This window comes from Spermophilus citellus, assembly GCF_964194105.1.
Source record: "Spermophilus citellus genome assembly, chromosome: 8".
Taxonomy (NCBI): Eukaryota; Metazoa; Chordata; class Mammalia; order Rodentia; family Sciuridae; genus Spermophilus; species Spermophilus citellus.
Genome location: NC_138189.1, coordinates 104,027,694 through 104,044,884, shown reverse-complemented (window position 1 = coordinate 104,044,884; position 17,191 = coordinate 104,027,694). Strand labels below are relative to the sequence as shown.

Below are 17,191 nucleotides of genomic sequence, written 5' to 3'. Positions count from 1 at the left end.
CACAGTCTTTCTCCCATCTGCTAGCAAGACCAAAAGGCCTTTTTGCCTTGCTGGTAACCAAGGGCTTCACTCAGTCCCTCTGGGGATAAAGGGTACAAGGCATGCCTCTTATACAAGTCAGAGCATGAAGAGACCATGAGGAATGAGCACATCCTTCAAAACCATATTATCTCTGTATGCAAGGACTGGCCTTGTCCATCACATAACCAATCACACAAAGAGACCTTTAGCACACTGATTCTCAAAGCATGATCCAAGGCCCCTGAGGGTTGCCCAGATCCTATCAGAACATACGCAAGTCAAAATTATTTTCATAATAATACTAAGTCTACATTTCTCTTTTTCACTCTCACTCTGTTATGAGTGAACAATGCAGTTTCCAGAGGCTACAGATGTCATAACAGATCAAATGCAAAATCTCATATGGGAATCCAACCCTCTGCTATTAAGCTAGGTATTAAATATTTGCAAAGCATAAAACAATGCCATTCTCTATTTTTATGGTTATGTAAAACACAGTTGTTTTTTCTTTTAACATAGAATGAATTCATCATTGTAATTTTTAACAAATTCAATAAATATTTCCAAGTTTTCTCAACTCTAATTTCTATAATGGTAAATATTAATAGATATGAATCACACATACTAAGGCTTTTTGATGTTCTCCATAATTTAAGAGTACAAGGAGATCCTTGGAACAAAAAGTTTGAGAACCTAGAACATAAGAAGGATGCACAGGAAGCTCCAGTGCCAAAATTTAAAAAAAGACACAGACAATGCCTTATATACCACGTAGCAGAGGAGTTAGAAGCTTTTAATACAATCCCATCTAATATACCTCTTATCCTATTTATCCCACTTCATAAGATTGTGTCCACTGAAGCGTCACCCTCAGTTTGCTCCTTTTCTACTCATCTTAAGGCCTAACACTTAAGGAACTCAATTATCTGTCTTTAATATTCCTCTCCCCCCTGACCATCCTCTACAAACATATGTGAACTCTCTATTCTAACCAAACAGTTCTAATAAGCCATGTATTCTACCTCCGTTGAGACATTGACCTTCATGGCCTAGAAGACTGATGCCCCCCCCCCTCCTCTCAAACTATCCAACTACAGTTTGTCCTGTGAAGCCCCTTTTGGAACCCACCTCCTCAGCTATGCTCAACCCTTCTTCTCCAGACTCCTACATCCATAGTGTTTATTTGTTTAGACTAACTGGTACTTCCTCATATGATTATCTGTTCACAGAAATGGTATCTCACCAGACACCGTGGCGCACACCTATAACCCAAGCCATTCAGGAGGCTGAGGCAGGAGAATCATGAGTTTGACGCCAGCTCAGCAACTTAATGAGACCCTGTCTCAAAATTAAAAATAAGAAGAAGAAGATCTGGGTAAATAGCTCAGTGGTAAAGTACCCCTGGGTTCATATCCACCATATCCTCCTCTCCAAAAAGGGGCATCTCTTCAGTAAGATCATAAACATCTAGAGAGGATACTTCTTCCTTATTTTGTCTTCCTCAAATCCTAACAAGGCTTTGGACATAAAAGACACCCCATGTATTAAAAACTCACTAATTTGATAGGTTAAGCAAAGAGGATGCATAAAAGGAGATTTAAAACTAGCTCAGGAGGCTGAAGCAGCAGGATCACAAGTTCAAAGCCAGCCTCGGCAATGGCAAGGCACTAAGCAACTCAGTGAGATCCTAAATAAAAATACAAGATACAAAAAATGCCTTGTCTCTAAATAAAAATACAAAAAAAAAAAAAAAAAGGCTGGGGATGTGCCCCAGTGGTTAAGTATCCCAGGGCTCTATCCCTGTACCAAAAAAAAAAAAAAAAAAAAAAAAAATTGGAACTCAATGTCTAAATATAGTTCTGGGAAATAAAGTCAATAACCCGAGAGTCGTTTACCAGGACCTCCGAAGAGCCAAATTTTACAGTCACAAGCTTTTCTGCTCATTCTATGAATCTCTCCCAGAATCAGTTCAGTGTGGCCCTGATACTACAAATAAGCAAATACTGACACTAGTGCTTTCAAGTTGACCTAGACATATAGCAATGGAGAACAACCAAGCCCAAATGAGGAGAACAGAATTCTGAAAAATTCAGAAATCAAGAGTCATACAAAATTTATTATCTTTATTATTTCCTTTTACTCAGACAACACATGGGTAAAATTTCAACTATTTCTTTTATACTACTTTTAAAATTTATTTATCTGCATCAAAGGAATTACTTTTTTACCTTGACTTAAACAAGTTTTTAATTTGATTAAACTAATTTAGAAAGTTGTGTTGTTACAAAGTATGGTTTAAAAGATTGAAATTATTTATCAAGCAAGTAAGTATTCAATTACTCAACAAATATTTCCTGAATTCCAACTATCTGCTAGACACTATGCAGTTAGGTGAAAACAGAAGGTGACAGAGACAAACACAGTCTCTCACTTCACAAATCTTACAGACTTTTAAAGGGTTCATGTAAAAACATAAATAATTATACCATGGCCTGCTACAAGTTAGGGTAGGATCCGTGAATGGCAAGAAGACTGTGTAATTAACTCATCCTCAGGTAACAGGATTGTCAAAGACTTTCTAGAGAAAACAACATCTAAACTGAGACATGAAGATGAAGTAGAAATAAGGTTGAAGATATATGGGAATGGGGGCAGATACCACAGGGTCCTAAAGGACAGTAGAATTCATTTTAACTGTACTGGGAAGTCTGGTGAAAATGAAGGCCTGCTCGGATTTGCATATTAATGATATAAGTTGGACAGAAATGTGGAGGATAGAGAGAGACGGGAGCAAGACTGGATGTAGAGGGCAGCAGCAGCCATGTGGGGGACTTCTGAGTACTCTCAGCATGCCAGGCACTGCGGAGAATGGCTGGATACAGAATGCGATTTCATCTCCACTACAATCCCACTAGATAGCTACATTTTGTTCATTACATGAAAGAGAACACTTGAGTTTAGGAATTAAATAGAAGATATTTAGAAACTGATGTAATAAGGCTTATGTGCATTTGACAAAGAAAGAAGAGAAGAAGCAGAAGAAGATGGAGGAGGAAGAGGAGAAAAGAAGGGAGGGAGGGAGGACAACATCTATTTTCTCAGCCTAATCCATGGAGTAGATGGTGATATGTATCTCTGAGATGGGCAAAACAGCATTACCAGGTTTTCGTGGAGAAAGAGATGGAGTTGCTGAGTTCTATTTGAGACAAGTTTAGACCTGATGATATGGGCAAGTTGGTAGAGTTAGAATCCATCCACCCTGGATGTCCAAAGTTCAAATCAAAAGAGAAATCTGAAAAGCAGCCATACAGAAAAACACAACCTTAAGAATGACTGGGGGATGGGGGCTGGGGCTGTATAGCTCAGTGGTAAAACACTTGCCTCACATGTGAGAGGCACCGGGTTCAAACCTCAACACCACATAAAAATAAATAAAGATACTGTGTGTTCATCTACAACTAAAAAAATATTTTAAAAAAATAAAGAGTGACTGAGGTTGGGCTGAGGTCGTGGCTCAGTGGTAGAGCACTTGCACATGTAAGGCACTGGGTTTGATTCTCAGCACCCCAAAAAAATAAAGGTATTGTGTCCATCTACAACCAAAAAAAAAAAAAAAAAAAAGAGTGACTTGAGATTGTATGTAAAGTCAATAGAAGACGGGCTTGTGATGGAACCCTGAGGAACACTAGTAATTAAAGAATGAGCAAAGGAAATCAAAATTGAAAAACAGCAGCCAGAGAGACAAGCAAAACAGCAAAGTTTCAGGCAAGTAAAGGATGTTTCATACTTGAATATAATCAGCACCATCAAAATTTACAGAGGTCAGACAAGGCGTGAGAAGCATTCGTTATGTTTAACAATAAAAGGAATAAAAGGTTCTGTGTGACCTTGTGTAGAATAATTTCAAGGAAGTGGTGGGAGAAGCTCAATCACAATGACATGGGGAGTGACTAGGGGATAAGGAAATAGGTATTCATACTTCCCCATCCAGTTACATGCAGAAAGTGAGGCACAAAAACCAGGGAATATTCAGGGGGTCATAGTACAGTGGCCTCACTAATACAGCATCAGCTTAAGCACAAGGGGAAAGAACTGAGGATTCAAAGTTGGAATATCTCATGTCCCAAACAAATTTGGGTACTTGGTCTGAACTTTATTTAAACAATTTACTTGTACCTCAGATTCCGGAGAAATTGATATGTAGTAGGTCTCATAAAACCGTTTGGCAAAGCAAATGTCCATAGCAGGAAATAACTTTGAAAGGTTAGAAAAACAGCTTGTAAAAGAATTAATATTGGATTTTAGAGTTAGCTGTTCATAATTATTGCAATTTGGTTAAACTAATTTAGAAAGTTGTGTTGTTACAAAGTAACAAGAGGGCAAAGAAAATAAATATTTTTTCCTTTTTATATTCAAAAAGACAATAACATCAGCAAAGAACACCCCCTGCCTCAAATGAGTGCACAGTTCACAGTAGTTTCAAGAAACTGACATCAGTTTCACCTTGACCTCCAGGCACTTTCAAGGTGAGCTAACCTCTCCATGGGACGGTATTCTTCCCATGAGAAGCAACCATGGAAAGGACACAGGGTCTGAAGTCAGTCACCCTAGAGTGGAATCCTCACTCTGCACCTGTGATCTATCTCATTTAGAGTCATCTAACTTATCTGAGGCTGTGTTTATTCCTGGTTAAAAAAAAAATGTCTTTTCCCCCAGGGATTAGAAATATTAGGATGTAAATAAGAAAGCACTAAGCACAATACCTGACACACAAGAACCTCTCCATAAATGTTAGCTATTATTCCTATTAGGAAAAGAGCAGCTTCCTCTGCTACCTGCGAAGGTACTACCCACGACATTTACATAAATAGCAATCATAACATTAGGAACAGAGCCAGTGGTTAACTTTTCATATTAATATATGTAGGTGAAGTAGCCAAAGAACATACCAAAGTTCTGAGACACTACTCCTAAAGAAACTGCAGTGCATCATGATTTCATATACAAACTCAACTACTGGATACCATCAATAGCATGCAATCCTCAACAAAATGGTCTGTGTGCTTTATAGCTCATATGACCAATACTGATGTAAAATGGACTCTGACACCCAACTCAAAATCAACCTACTGATTTTGCCAGCCCCCTCCATTTGAACTTCGGGCTTATTTTCTCTTTCCCTGCCCTTGAAAAGCCACATCTCTCCTGTTCTCCCGAGTGTTCTCCAATTAACAAGGTTCAGCTGAATAGGAAGGGGCCTGGATTCTTTGGCTTGCAAAATCCATATAGAGGTTTATATAGATTTAGAAGTCTATCTAAATTTAAAATCACAATTCTATCCTTCTAGAAATATAATATGGATCTTAACCACTCATATTTTAGTAGTAATGTAAGTTTTGGAAAGAAATAACATATAGCCTCAGAAGCTGTAGAAGAAAAGGAATCATTTCAATGTGTATTCAAATACTAAAACTATTTTATTTGTTTCCACACCTAGGGTAACATTCTCAGCAATGTATTACGAGTGTTTGATGAAAAAGAAGTAGAGACACTTAAAGCCTTTTTTAAGGTGAGAGTCATCATGGAAATGAAGCTACCAGACTGACTGACTTGTCACTGAATTTTTCCTGTCATTAATCCCTGCGGTTTTTCATAGCAATACTTTCTTCTATAAACTGTCTACCTCTAAGGTGCTCAGGTCCCCAATCAAGGACAATTTTGCTAGGGACAACACACCAAGTAATGTAGCATTATGATGAGAGTAACCATGTATTAAGCACATAATTTGAACCAGATATGATGCTAAGTATTTTATAAGCTTTGTCTTTTTTCTTATTTATTATATGCATACAAGTAGTGGAGGGCGGATCTTACACTTTTATTGTTAGTTCATGTAACACACTAAATATAGAAAAGCCATGGATGTTCTTATTGTTCTTATTTTTTCCTTCAAACAATCATTCTGTGAGTAAGGACCATTCATTTCACTCTCCAGATGTGAAAACTAAGAATTAAAGAGGTTAATTTGCTTGCATGTGACTCAAAATAAGCTAATAAGTGACAATTAAAATTTCAACCCATGTCTGTTGGACTCTAGAGGCCAAACTGTTAACCATTATCCTGTATTCTCAATATAGTCAGAGAGCTAAGAAACTCATTAAATAAAGCAATGACAAATCTAGATTATTTTGAACTAGATTCACAGAAGTTTTAAAGCCTTAAAAGCCTTTATCAATGCTTGCTTAATTTTTCCCTCTAACTATTCAGTATATTTTTAAAGAATTACAAAGCCAAGGTGTTAAATATTTGAAAGGCACAATACCACTTTTCAGGTAAATACCTTTGATCTAGATTCAGATATTTTTGTTTTTGTTCTCCTTAAACTTCAGGCCAAGAAAAACAAAAGAGGGGCTTTGGAAGGAGACAGAACCTGCATTAAACAAGGCTCCATTCTGAAGGTTTTCTATGTTCTCAAATCCCATCATCACAAAGGTAATCCAATGATAGCTTCACTTCTTTATAAAATAAATCTCAAGACCCAGCAAACCTATTCCATTACTGAAACAGACAAGGGGAAATTTTTGAGAATAAACTAATTCATTTCAATTACAAACAGCAATCTGTTAACTGGAGTTGAACATGGGGAAATCCTCTGAAAACTATATAGTTTCTAAGATTGTCCAAAGTTTAGTAACATTGATTTAAATGCTGCATTGGAAATGATTCCAATGTTAGCTGACTGTACTTGGTAAGTGTACATCCTTTGAGGAAAACATCACCTTTATACACATAACTCACAGAGTCATTATCAACCACCCAGCTGCCAGCTGCCTTCACTTGGGACTTTCCCCACCTCCCTCCAAAAATGTTGATCCTTCTCAGCCTCAGGCCTTTTTTTCTTTTCTTTCTTTTTTTAAATTTCTTTGGTGGTGGTGGTACTGGAGATTGATCCCAGGCCAAGCTCTGATGCCACTGAGCTAATTCCCAGCCCTTTTTATTTTATTTTGAACCAGGGTCTCATTAAGTCACCCATGATGTCCTTAAACTTAAAATCCTCTGGCCTCAGCCTCCCAAAGAGCTGGGATTACAAGCAGGTACCACTACACCCCACAGATTTTCCATTCATATTTATACTCTCATTTCTGTCCCCAACTCCTACTCCCCCAAAAGAAACTGATAACATAGAGGATTTCAAACTGTATTAAGTTTAAAGAAGATATGAGTTTTTATGATGAGGAAACTAAGTGCCTCCTCCTCAATATCTCCCAAGATGAATATAACTAGAAAACAGAAATACAGCATGAGCTATGGAAAGCCCAACATCTACAAGCCTCCTACCTATCAATTCTACTTCCAACATCCCCAGGGAGAAATAAAGATCTATCCCAGTTAAGGAAAGGAGTTTACCAGGCTGGAGATGTAGCTCAGTGGTACAACACTTGTCTTCCATGTGCAAAGTCCAGGGCTTGAAACCCCAGCACTGCCAATAAATAAGGAAAGGAATTTACCTCTCCTGGTAGTGAGAGAACTCAAACTCCCACCTGCAGCAAAGCTTCACTTAAGGTGGAGCCACTGATGCTACCAAAGAACTTGCTCATCAGCTCCCATTCCTTGCTTCAGCTCATTCCCCAGCACCAATGAACAATCATTTTCTCCAGTGCCATTACCACGGACCAGAGAAAGGAAGATTTCCACTGTCTGCTACCAGAAGTGCTCACTGACAGAACCCTTTCCAAGTCATATAGAAGAACTATTGTTGCTCAAAATACTGTCTAAAGGGGCTGGGGATGTGGCTCAAGCGGTAGCGCGCTCGCCTGGCATGCGTGCAGCCCGGGTTCGATCCTCAGCACCACATACCAACAAAGATGTTGTGTCCGCCGAGAACTAAAAAATAAATATTAAAAAAAAATTCTCTCTCTCTCTCTCTCTCTCTCTCCTCTCCTCTCTCACTCTCTCTTTAAAAAAAAAAAATACTGTCTAAAGAAAAATTCCACACATGAGAAAGCATAAAAGAAAATTTCATTCTCTACAAAAGAAAATGCATATAAACTCACAAGGAAATCCAATTTGTAATTAATGGTACAGACACACTTGGTAGAAGCAGAAGTTCAATTAGTACATACATTTTTTTAAAATGAAACCAGATAAGTAAAATTGATTGAGTTGTAACTCCTTAAAGGGTATTTCCAATGTATTTGGAGCCAGGGTCAAAAGGGTCCTTCAGGTCCATGCCCACAGATGTCCATTTGACAATCATGCATGGCCTTGTGATATGCCTCCTGTTTGCTACGGTGATTACTTAGATACTGCAGTTTTACCTTGTGCATTTACTTTTCACAAGTTTCCATCTTATTCCCTGGTTGTATGACAGGGCCTTGAAGACAAGAACTAATTGTCACTCTTGTGGCCCTTTTGATTCAATGTGACCAAGCAATGGAGCCACACAAGAAACTGATGCTTAGCAACTTCTGTCCATGGTTCAGAATCTGAGGTGATGATTGCTTGGGCTGGAGGAAGGATACTTTTCTAGATTATGGACCCCAAAAATACACCACAGCCTAGAGTTTAAGATTGCCTGAGGTTCCACCTCTTACTTTGTGACACTGGGTCACTGACACAGAAAATGTGTCCCCGTGCCACATTTTCCCTTTGTGCAAAGTGAAGATAATCATAGTACCTTTACCATAGGACTGATGTGAGTATAAAATGTGATAATACAAATAAGTGGGTTAAAAGAGTTATGTCACCTAGTAAAAGGTTGATAAATCCCAGCTACAATTATTTATGTTATGTACAAAACGGTCCATGTGATCCCCAGGATAGGGAATAAAGATGAAAGTTTAGGTGTTAGATGTGGAAAGAATGAAAAGCATTTTCCTAATCAGATCCCAATCACACCTGGAATCCAGGTAAACTAAGCTCTTGAAGCCACAGTCAAATGACTTTTGAGTGTTTCTCAAAAGTTTTCCCAAAAGCCTTGAAACACAACACACTGGGCACAACTTATGTAATAGTGATATAATAGGCAGAATAGGGCCATTGTCTTTGAGGACACTTGACAAGAGACCAACACAACTTCACCCTTCTGTGTCACCTTTCTGGTTTCTCACTGAACGAGCAGGTCGGAAGGCATTCCTAGCAGGTTTACTCCTGCTATGTCTCGGCACATAAAAGCCAAAAAAGAAAAGACAGATGATGTTCTTTATTTCTTCCATCCATAGTCAGTGCTGCCTGGAACCTTCCTCCCTCATATGTCTATCCTTGCCCCCACCCCCGGAAAAAAATGCAATAGACAACAATAAGCAATGCATAGAATATGTATGTAGTGACCACACACACACACACACACACACACACACACACACATACACACACATACGTGCACACGGGAACCTTCTGTATGCTACATACCACTATCCTCACCAGCCATTGATCTGAACCAGGACTCATCACTGTCTCTCCCCTTCTGGGATTATAATAAAGAGGGATAATGAAGGAATAGATCTAATAGTAAATGACCATTATAGACCAAAAACCTGAAGGTATATCTCTGTGTTAAAATGTTTGCTGGGCATGAACAAAGGCCAGGATTCAATCCCCAGCACCACAAAAATAAAAATAAAATGAAAAATTGTAGTTGTCAGTGTTTATCCTTGGGGCCTTTTGAATATGCTTCATCCATGCCTACTACCTGTCAACTACCTTCTGACTGTTTCCAACTGCAATGGTCATTATGCCTCATGCAACCCACCGTTCCTGCCCCCCTAGCTCCCATCTTGATGCACTACCTACATTCCACACTCCAAAGTTAGATTAATTTTTTGAAGACACAAGTCTGATCCAACCAGACATATCATTTTATGGTACATTATAGTTATGTGTGCATGTCTTATCTCCTCCAATTATCCGTAAAGTCATGTGTAAACCCAAATTATTTTACTCATCTTAAACTATCTTCACTCACTTATTCAAAAAATTTCTAATGAATACATCTTATGAACCAGGCACTACACCAACCCCTGGAGAGATGAGTCAGAATACACCTTTCAATTTGTTTATAATCTAGTGGGAGAGGAGAGAGGGGCATAGAGGGAGTACAGCCATGTAAAAAAACAAAAAACAAAAAAGTGACATAAAATCTGTCCATGTTATAATATAATTGCAATATTTATTATTAATATTATTATTATATTATAATAAATATTATTATGATTTCACAGGCATCGATTAATACAAGATCACATAAAAGAGATTCCTACTAAATGCTTTAGGCAGATCAAGAAAGGTCTCAGAAGAATTAATACCAGAGCATAAGCAGATATAAGTGGAACACTGAGCACTATAAACAGCCTGTTATGGGCTGGGATTGTGGCTCAGCGGTTGAGCCCTCGACTAGCGTGGGCGGGACCGAGGTTCGATTCTCAGCACCACATAAAAAAAAATAAAGGCATTGTGTTGTGACCAGCTACAAAAAAGATTCTCTCCTCTCTCTCCTCTCTCTTAAAAAAAAAAAAAAAAAAAAAAACAGCATGTTAAGATTGTAGCAGTGGGGGGCTGGAGATATAGCTCAGTTGGTAGAGTGCTTGCCTTGCATGCACAAGGCCCTGGGTTGGATCCCCATCACCCACACACCTGTAATCCCAGGGACTCAGAAGGCTAAAGAAGGAGTTCAAAACCAGCTTTAGCAGAAGTGAGATGATAAGCAATTTACTGAGACCCTGTCTCTAATAAAAAATACAATATAGGACTAGGAATGTGACTCAGTGGTCCAGTGCCCCTGAGTTCAATCCCCAGTACCCACCCCCCCCCAAAAAAAAAGATTACAGCTGTGGCCAGATACAGTGGCACATGCCTGTAATCCCAGCAATTTGGGAGGCTGAGGCAGGAGGATCACAAGTTCAGGGACAGCCATAGCAATTTATTGAGGCCCTAAGCAACTCAGCAAGACCCTGTCTCAAAATGAAAAATAAAAGTGGCTAGAGATGTATAACTCAATGGTGAAACACCCCTGAGTTTAATCCTCAGTTGTGGCTCAGTGGTAGAGTGCTTGCCTGGCACGTGTGAGGCACTGGGTTCGATCTTCAGCACCACGGAATACTTTTATACTTTTATAAATAAGTACTTTTATAAATAAATACATAAAAGTATTGTATCCATCTACAACTAAAAAAAAACCTTTTAAAAAAGGGAGGGGGGCTTTTATTGAAATGACTGAAGTTTAGGGGATGGGGTGGAGTTCAGCGGTAGAACACTGACCTAATTAGTACGAAGCCCTGAGGCCCTGAGGCCTGGGTTCCATCCCCAGCACTGCAAAAAATAAAACAGTGTTTGAAGTTTATCTTGAAAGGATTGAATTGTTTTAATAGGATGAGCGATAAGATCAGATCTGTACTTCAACCATTCTAAATTAGAGTGCAGGAGTCAGTCAAACTGTTTCTTGAATAGTTAATTGATACTAGCATGATAAAAATATTTCATGAACAGGGAAAACAAAAATCTGTGAATCAGTGTTGTTTGTGACGCTCGCTCAAAAAAATTTTTAAGGCAAAGTTTGACTGAACTTTGTAAAGCATAGATTTTGATTAAGTGATTCAAGGAAAAAAAGAATGGTCTAGTTGGAGGCAGGAAGGGTCCAAGGAAGAAAAAGAGCTAAGAAGAGATTGAGAAAAAGCTTACCAAATTGTTGAATTGAGTGGGTGCCGGGCCTGGAGAAGTAGGTTGACCCCAAAGGAGGAGGGCCTTCAATGCCAGCATCAAGAATTTCCCCAGTGAAAAGACAGATATGAGGGTTTTTGAAAGAAAGAATACTATACTCCTTCAGGAAGAGTTGATATAAATTCAAAGACATTAAAAATACAGTTCAGGCAATGGGATGATAGTAAAAATGTGAAAGAAAGAAAATTCATATATTTTGCAGGGGGCAGTCAAGTGTCAGGTACAAGAAAGTATGACACAAAGGTTGCTTCACACAGCAACCTGCCACCTCCTCTACCCTCGGGGCAACAGATTATTTGAATGGAGTCATTCCCAGCAGCTTAAGGTGATAATTGGGAAATGCAGATCTTCCCTTTCATGGGCTGTTTAGCCAGTGTCACACAAAAGAACTTGGAGATAAGGTGTTGAAGAAGAGGAAATGAAGAAAAAGAATGATAAAAGAACCTAAAGCTCCCAGGGAGGTTCAATCCCTAGTTAAAAAAAAAAAAAAAAAAACTCTGAACCAATAAAAGGTAGCAAATAGGCAATTCTAAAATCCCCAATATTCCTGACACTCCCCTACATGGACCAGACCTATGCTTGTGGTCATGGGGGCCACAGAGACTCACTTGCCTAAAAAGAGTTCACTCCCTCCACTCTGTTGTTTGGGCTGCTTCTTGTACCTAACTCTTTGTGCACTTAGTAACTATAAGAAGCAGAATAATGAACTCAATTGTTTTACTATCTCCAGTTTGAACTGAGGTCACTTGGGTTTCCCAAAGCGACAATGTAATAGTAGTTAGAGACACCAGGGGGAAAAAATCAGAAAAAATTCTAAAACCATTTAATAAATCTCCAGAATTCAGTAGTCTATAACTCGAGAGAAGCTAACCTAATACCACAGCCCACATCCAAAAGAACACTATCTTTTGATGATAGATCTTGTAGAAGATGCAATAAATTTCTGGCCCATGGAAACAAATTCTGTTTCCTCAGGATTTTTTAAAGTCAGAAAATTTAATTTTTTCACAATACAGTACAGTGTTCCCTGTGGCAGGTGAGGAAACTAAACTGCATTCTTTGAAATACAAAAATGTTAAAAGGCCTTAAAATGTTATTCTAAATTAGATGGTTTCAGACTGAAGTCCATAAGAATATGCCTTGGCGAGACTCCATTAGTTACCAGCAAATTAATGGATTCCTCTGAATTAACATTCCATTTGTCTTCTTTTAACCAATGAATTGTTGTTTTCATTAGGACTTCTTAGAACTTCAAATAGATGTTCCTTAGGCAGACCTGATTAAGTGGTGAATTTTCCTTGGCTTCCCTTTGTATACAAGTTAATTATGGGCTTTTTTCCTGTCTCTTTAGGATGCCCACAGAGGTCATAATGAGTTAAATATGCAAACTTGAGAATGAGAAACACAGTGTTAACATACATATTATTTCTCTACTTAAATATCCTATCTGCTAATAAAGCAAGAATCATATCACTAGTAAATTAAGTAATTGAGACATATTTTCCAGTATCTTAGCAAGAGTGATTAGGGGTCTTTGTCCCCCTTAAAATTCACCTTCAGACTCTGCGAGATAAGGATTTCACTTAAGTCAAAACAGTGTGTGGGCCACAGATATGCAAATTCAAGTCAAGTCTCTAAGCTTCTTTCCAAGCATAGGACCACACCTACTTGGAAATGCTGGTGTCCAGTTCTCCTTCTTGAAGAGGAGCTCAGAAAATACTTCAGAAGTTATTTTCTTTATTTTCTAAAATATCACATAGTATGTGAGCATTTCAGTCTTTCTAACATATCATTTCTCAAATATTAAGCCAAATATAATAACATGCAAGAACAGGAATAATAGGAAACTAAAAATATCCATAAGGGATCACAAAATCCTTCTGGATCAAAGACAGACTGCCTCTGAAACCCCATGGCATCAAAAATTTCTATCTCTTGAGAAATTTCTATTTCCATAAATTTTAATTGGGGTATGAAATCACTAACAAAAAAAAGAATACCAACCTATATATTTATCTGATTAAAGTTTCTCTAACTGTAATGTAAGGTCTAATTCATTGGGAAATGTTGTATTTCCAAGATTAGAATATAGTATACAGAATTGCCCAAACATCTTGAAACACAAAAACTTTGTAACAAACTATCATTGCCTAAAAGTGATATATATATATATATATATATATATATATATATATATATAGAGAGAGAGAGAGAGAGAGAGAGAGAGAGAGAGAGATAATACTGTGTTTATGAACTGAGAAATGTTATGTTTTTATTTTGAATGAATTTTGGAATCACTTAGCCTGACATGACAAGAAACAACCCCCTTCAAATCCAGTCTTGACACGAACTGAACCACCAGCTGTGATCCTGGACTCTTGGCATCCTCAGCTTCCCCATCTGTCCAACAGGTTCTTCAGCTCTAAATGTAATGCTCTCAGGAGTCAGAACTACGTTGTACATCATTTTTAAATGGAAATGCCCACACGACAACTGTTAATGAGGGTGGCATGTGACATATTCTTTCTGCTGACTTTGTGGAAAATTAAGTAAGCCGTTGTCTTTCTGGGAAGATTTAAATGCAATATTCCTATCTTTTTTTAAAAAAGAAGAAGAGGAGGAGGAGGAGGAGGAGGAGGAGGAGGAGGAGGAAGAAGAAGAAGAAACATTTCTTAAGGTGTCTTCCCTTCCTCAACTACTTCATAAACTTTTCTACAACATCTTAAAAGCACAAGCCTCTGATCTCTCAGTTTATCAGACAGAACTGCAACTTCTGGCTGAACTGTACTAGTCCTTTAAACCTGATTAACTTGCCAGATCTAGTGGAAATCAAGCGCCACCGATCAGTTGCGGTCCCATACCTGAAAAACCTAAGTTCTCTCTCCTGCACTTTCCCCACATGAAAACGGTTCCTATACAAATGGAAATCTACGGACACCCACGGGGCTTTAGGGCCGCTCTGGGCCCGCGATCCTACCTGGTTGAAGTGCAGCTGGCCCAAATCCAGGACGCCCTTGACTGGGGCAGCTCCCAGCTGCTCCAGCAAGAGCTCGAGCTTCGCCGCCGACAAACTCCGATTGGCGCCGAACAAGCTCAGCACATCCTCGCTGAAGGCGAGCCCGGGCCCTTCCGCTGCCCCTCCGAAGCCGGTGGCCGCCAGCAGCAGAAGCCCGGCCACTGCCCTGCCTGGAGCCATCCTGGCCCAAGCTGCCTTTCGAGACGCGCGGGTGCACTGGTGTCGCCAAGAGTGGCCGTGAGCCGATCAGGCGTCTCCGCCCGTCCGGGTTAGCGTGGCGCGCAGCGCTCCTGCTCCACCGCCGCCTTTGAAAGAGTAGCAGCCCACGACCTTCGGGACATTGAAGTGGCAGCTCTGCCCGGGGGGGAAGCGATAGACAGAGTGGGGCCCCTCGGGCCTCCTGGAAAGCCTGAGATAAAAGGGACAAAGGAGGACAGAGATAAAGGCCACCGAGCCACCGGCCGGCCAGCCCCAGGAGCTCTGTGTGGCCAGAGCCTCGAACGGCCCGGCTGGGCTTGAGGCCAACTGCCCGGGAGCCGGGTTTGCAGAGGCCCCAGGATTTGCGCACAGTTTGGTGACACATGCTCCTCCCGGATATAAAGCCCCAAACCGCGCCACTCCTAGGAAGAAGTCAAACCACACTGACTGTACAACCCCATCTCCTCTTCCTGTCTTTATGCTTTATTCCCTCCGCGGCTAACTTAGAAAGGTTGAAATGTGTAGTCAGTCCCCAGGGAGCTGCAGAAAACGGACCCTTCGGAGTCCCGGGGTTTGAGCGTCTACACAGAATCCTCCCTCCTGGAACCTCTGGACTTGGCAAGTTAAAAGGAAGGACTCGCTAGCCTCTCACCTCTCCTATCTGTCTCTTTCTCTGCGTCTTTCTCTTTCTGTGACTAGATCGGTGTCTGAGTCTCTCCTCTCTCTTTCTGTCTCTTTCTCTCTTCCCTTTTTCCTTTATCTCCTGTCCGCTGGGAAACTCTGGGATTGGGCCCTACGCCCTTTACAGATAAGTGGAGAGTCTAGTCCCCGCCTCTGTAGCACGTGGTGACACACTCCCCCAGGCTGAACTCCCGGGCGTGTCCACGCCGGGGCGCAGAGCTGCTCTTTCTCCAAGCGCTTCATTCCAGCTCAGCGGTGCCCTCTCACTACCCTGGCCTCTGAGGATTACCTGGATGCCATCTACAAACGGGATCCCTAGCCCTCTTTCTGTTCTCAGTGGTCCACCTCTTTGTTACCTTGATGAAAACAACTTCCTGGAATGGAGTCTAGGGCCCCTTACATTGTCTAAGAGATTAACAGGAATTGCTTTTTTGTCTCACTTCTTAAAATCAGAGGACAAAGAGGAAACCCAAACTGTAGAACCCAGGCGGGCTAGCTGAGCCAGCACTGCCCAAGCCAGCCCTTCCTGACGCCGCGAGGGATATCCGCCGATCAGAAGGAATGTTTATTTGTTCAGATGAGGTTCAAGAAAAGCTGAGGTTGGGTGTGAGGTCAACAAGTTTGTGTAAAGTGTATGTGGTGTTTGAGGACAAAGGTTGTGTCTGGTGGATACAACGGTCCGGAAATAAAGTGAGACCATGCTTCCCTCTTAGATGACAAAAAAGGAATTCGATGTGCTCTTCTTGCCTTTCATCGGGGCTGTGCATAGTATTCTAAAACAGTACATTTTAAATAAAGTCGGTAAATCCAGACAAGGACAAAGAAAGGGGAAGGAAAAAGGGTCTCTTATAAGGCATTCATATCCATGGAAGGAAGAGACCAGGGAGAGAATGAATATCCCAGGAGGATGGGGATCTTGGTGGACCCAACTGACGGACTGTCATATGGAAGGGTTTGAGTTATTTTGACCAACTCCAGAGGGCAAAAAGAGGCAGCAAGAAGGCACGGTTACCAAGTGGAATGTTTCTGCAAAAGCATGTCACAGCCTTAATGCAGAGATGGTGATTCGTGCATGACTGAAAGTGATTCAAATCAGCAGATCCTGAGTGACCACTTATAAGAATGGGCACAAAGATTCCTTCCTTGAAAGAAGATGAACTAAATGATCTTGAGGCTATGTTCCTTTAGTTGTAAAAGCTGTACATTTGTTCACATTAATTTACAGAATTATACTGAAGCTCAAAGGGCAAATATCTCACTTACAGGCCAGAATGAGTTGACCTCAGAGTTGAGCTCTTAAATCTTTAAGGCTTTAAGTGGATTTTAAAACAGAATTAGTTGCCTGTTTTTCCTTTTCACCTTCATGACCTAAGATGACTTTTGTAAATCAATGTTTTAAACAGCTCATCCATACCTAGCAAGTTGTTCATTTCCTGCTTCTCCACAACTAACTTTGTTGATAACAAAGTTACCTGTTGGTGATGGATTTTTCAATAGATGTACTGGGCTTTCAATAATACAAATTTCACAATGTGGATTTCTAAAAATTAGAATTTATTT

General features: G+C 40.1%; 1 protein-coding gene across 1 annotated transcript in view; it reads right to left on the bottom strand.

Annotated features, from left to right (window-relative positions):
- Positions 1 to 15,864, bottom strand: part of SLC39A8 (solute carrier family 39 member 8) — an 82,415-nt gene extending 66,551 nt beyond the window's left edge. The window contains exons 1-2 of the mRNA XM_081304708.1: positions 15,603 to 15,864; positions 14,714 to 15,161 (exon numbers count right to left, since the gene is read on the bottom strand). Coding sequence (XP_081160834.1) covers positions 14,714 to 14,932 — 219 coding nt within the window. The 5' untranslated portion in view covers positions 14,933 to 15,161; positions 15,603 to 15,864. The remainder of the gene's footprint in view (positions 1 to 14,713; positions 15,162 to 15,602) is intronic.
- Between the last annotated feature and the right edge of the window lie 1,327 nt (positions 15,865 to 17,191).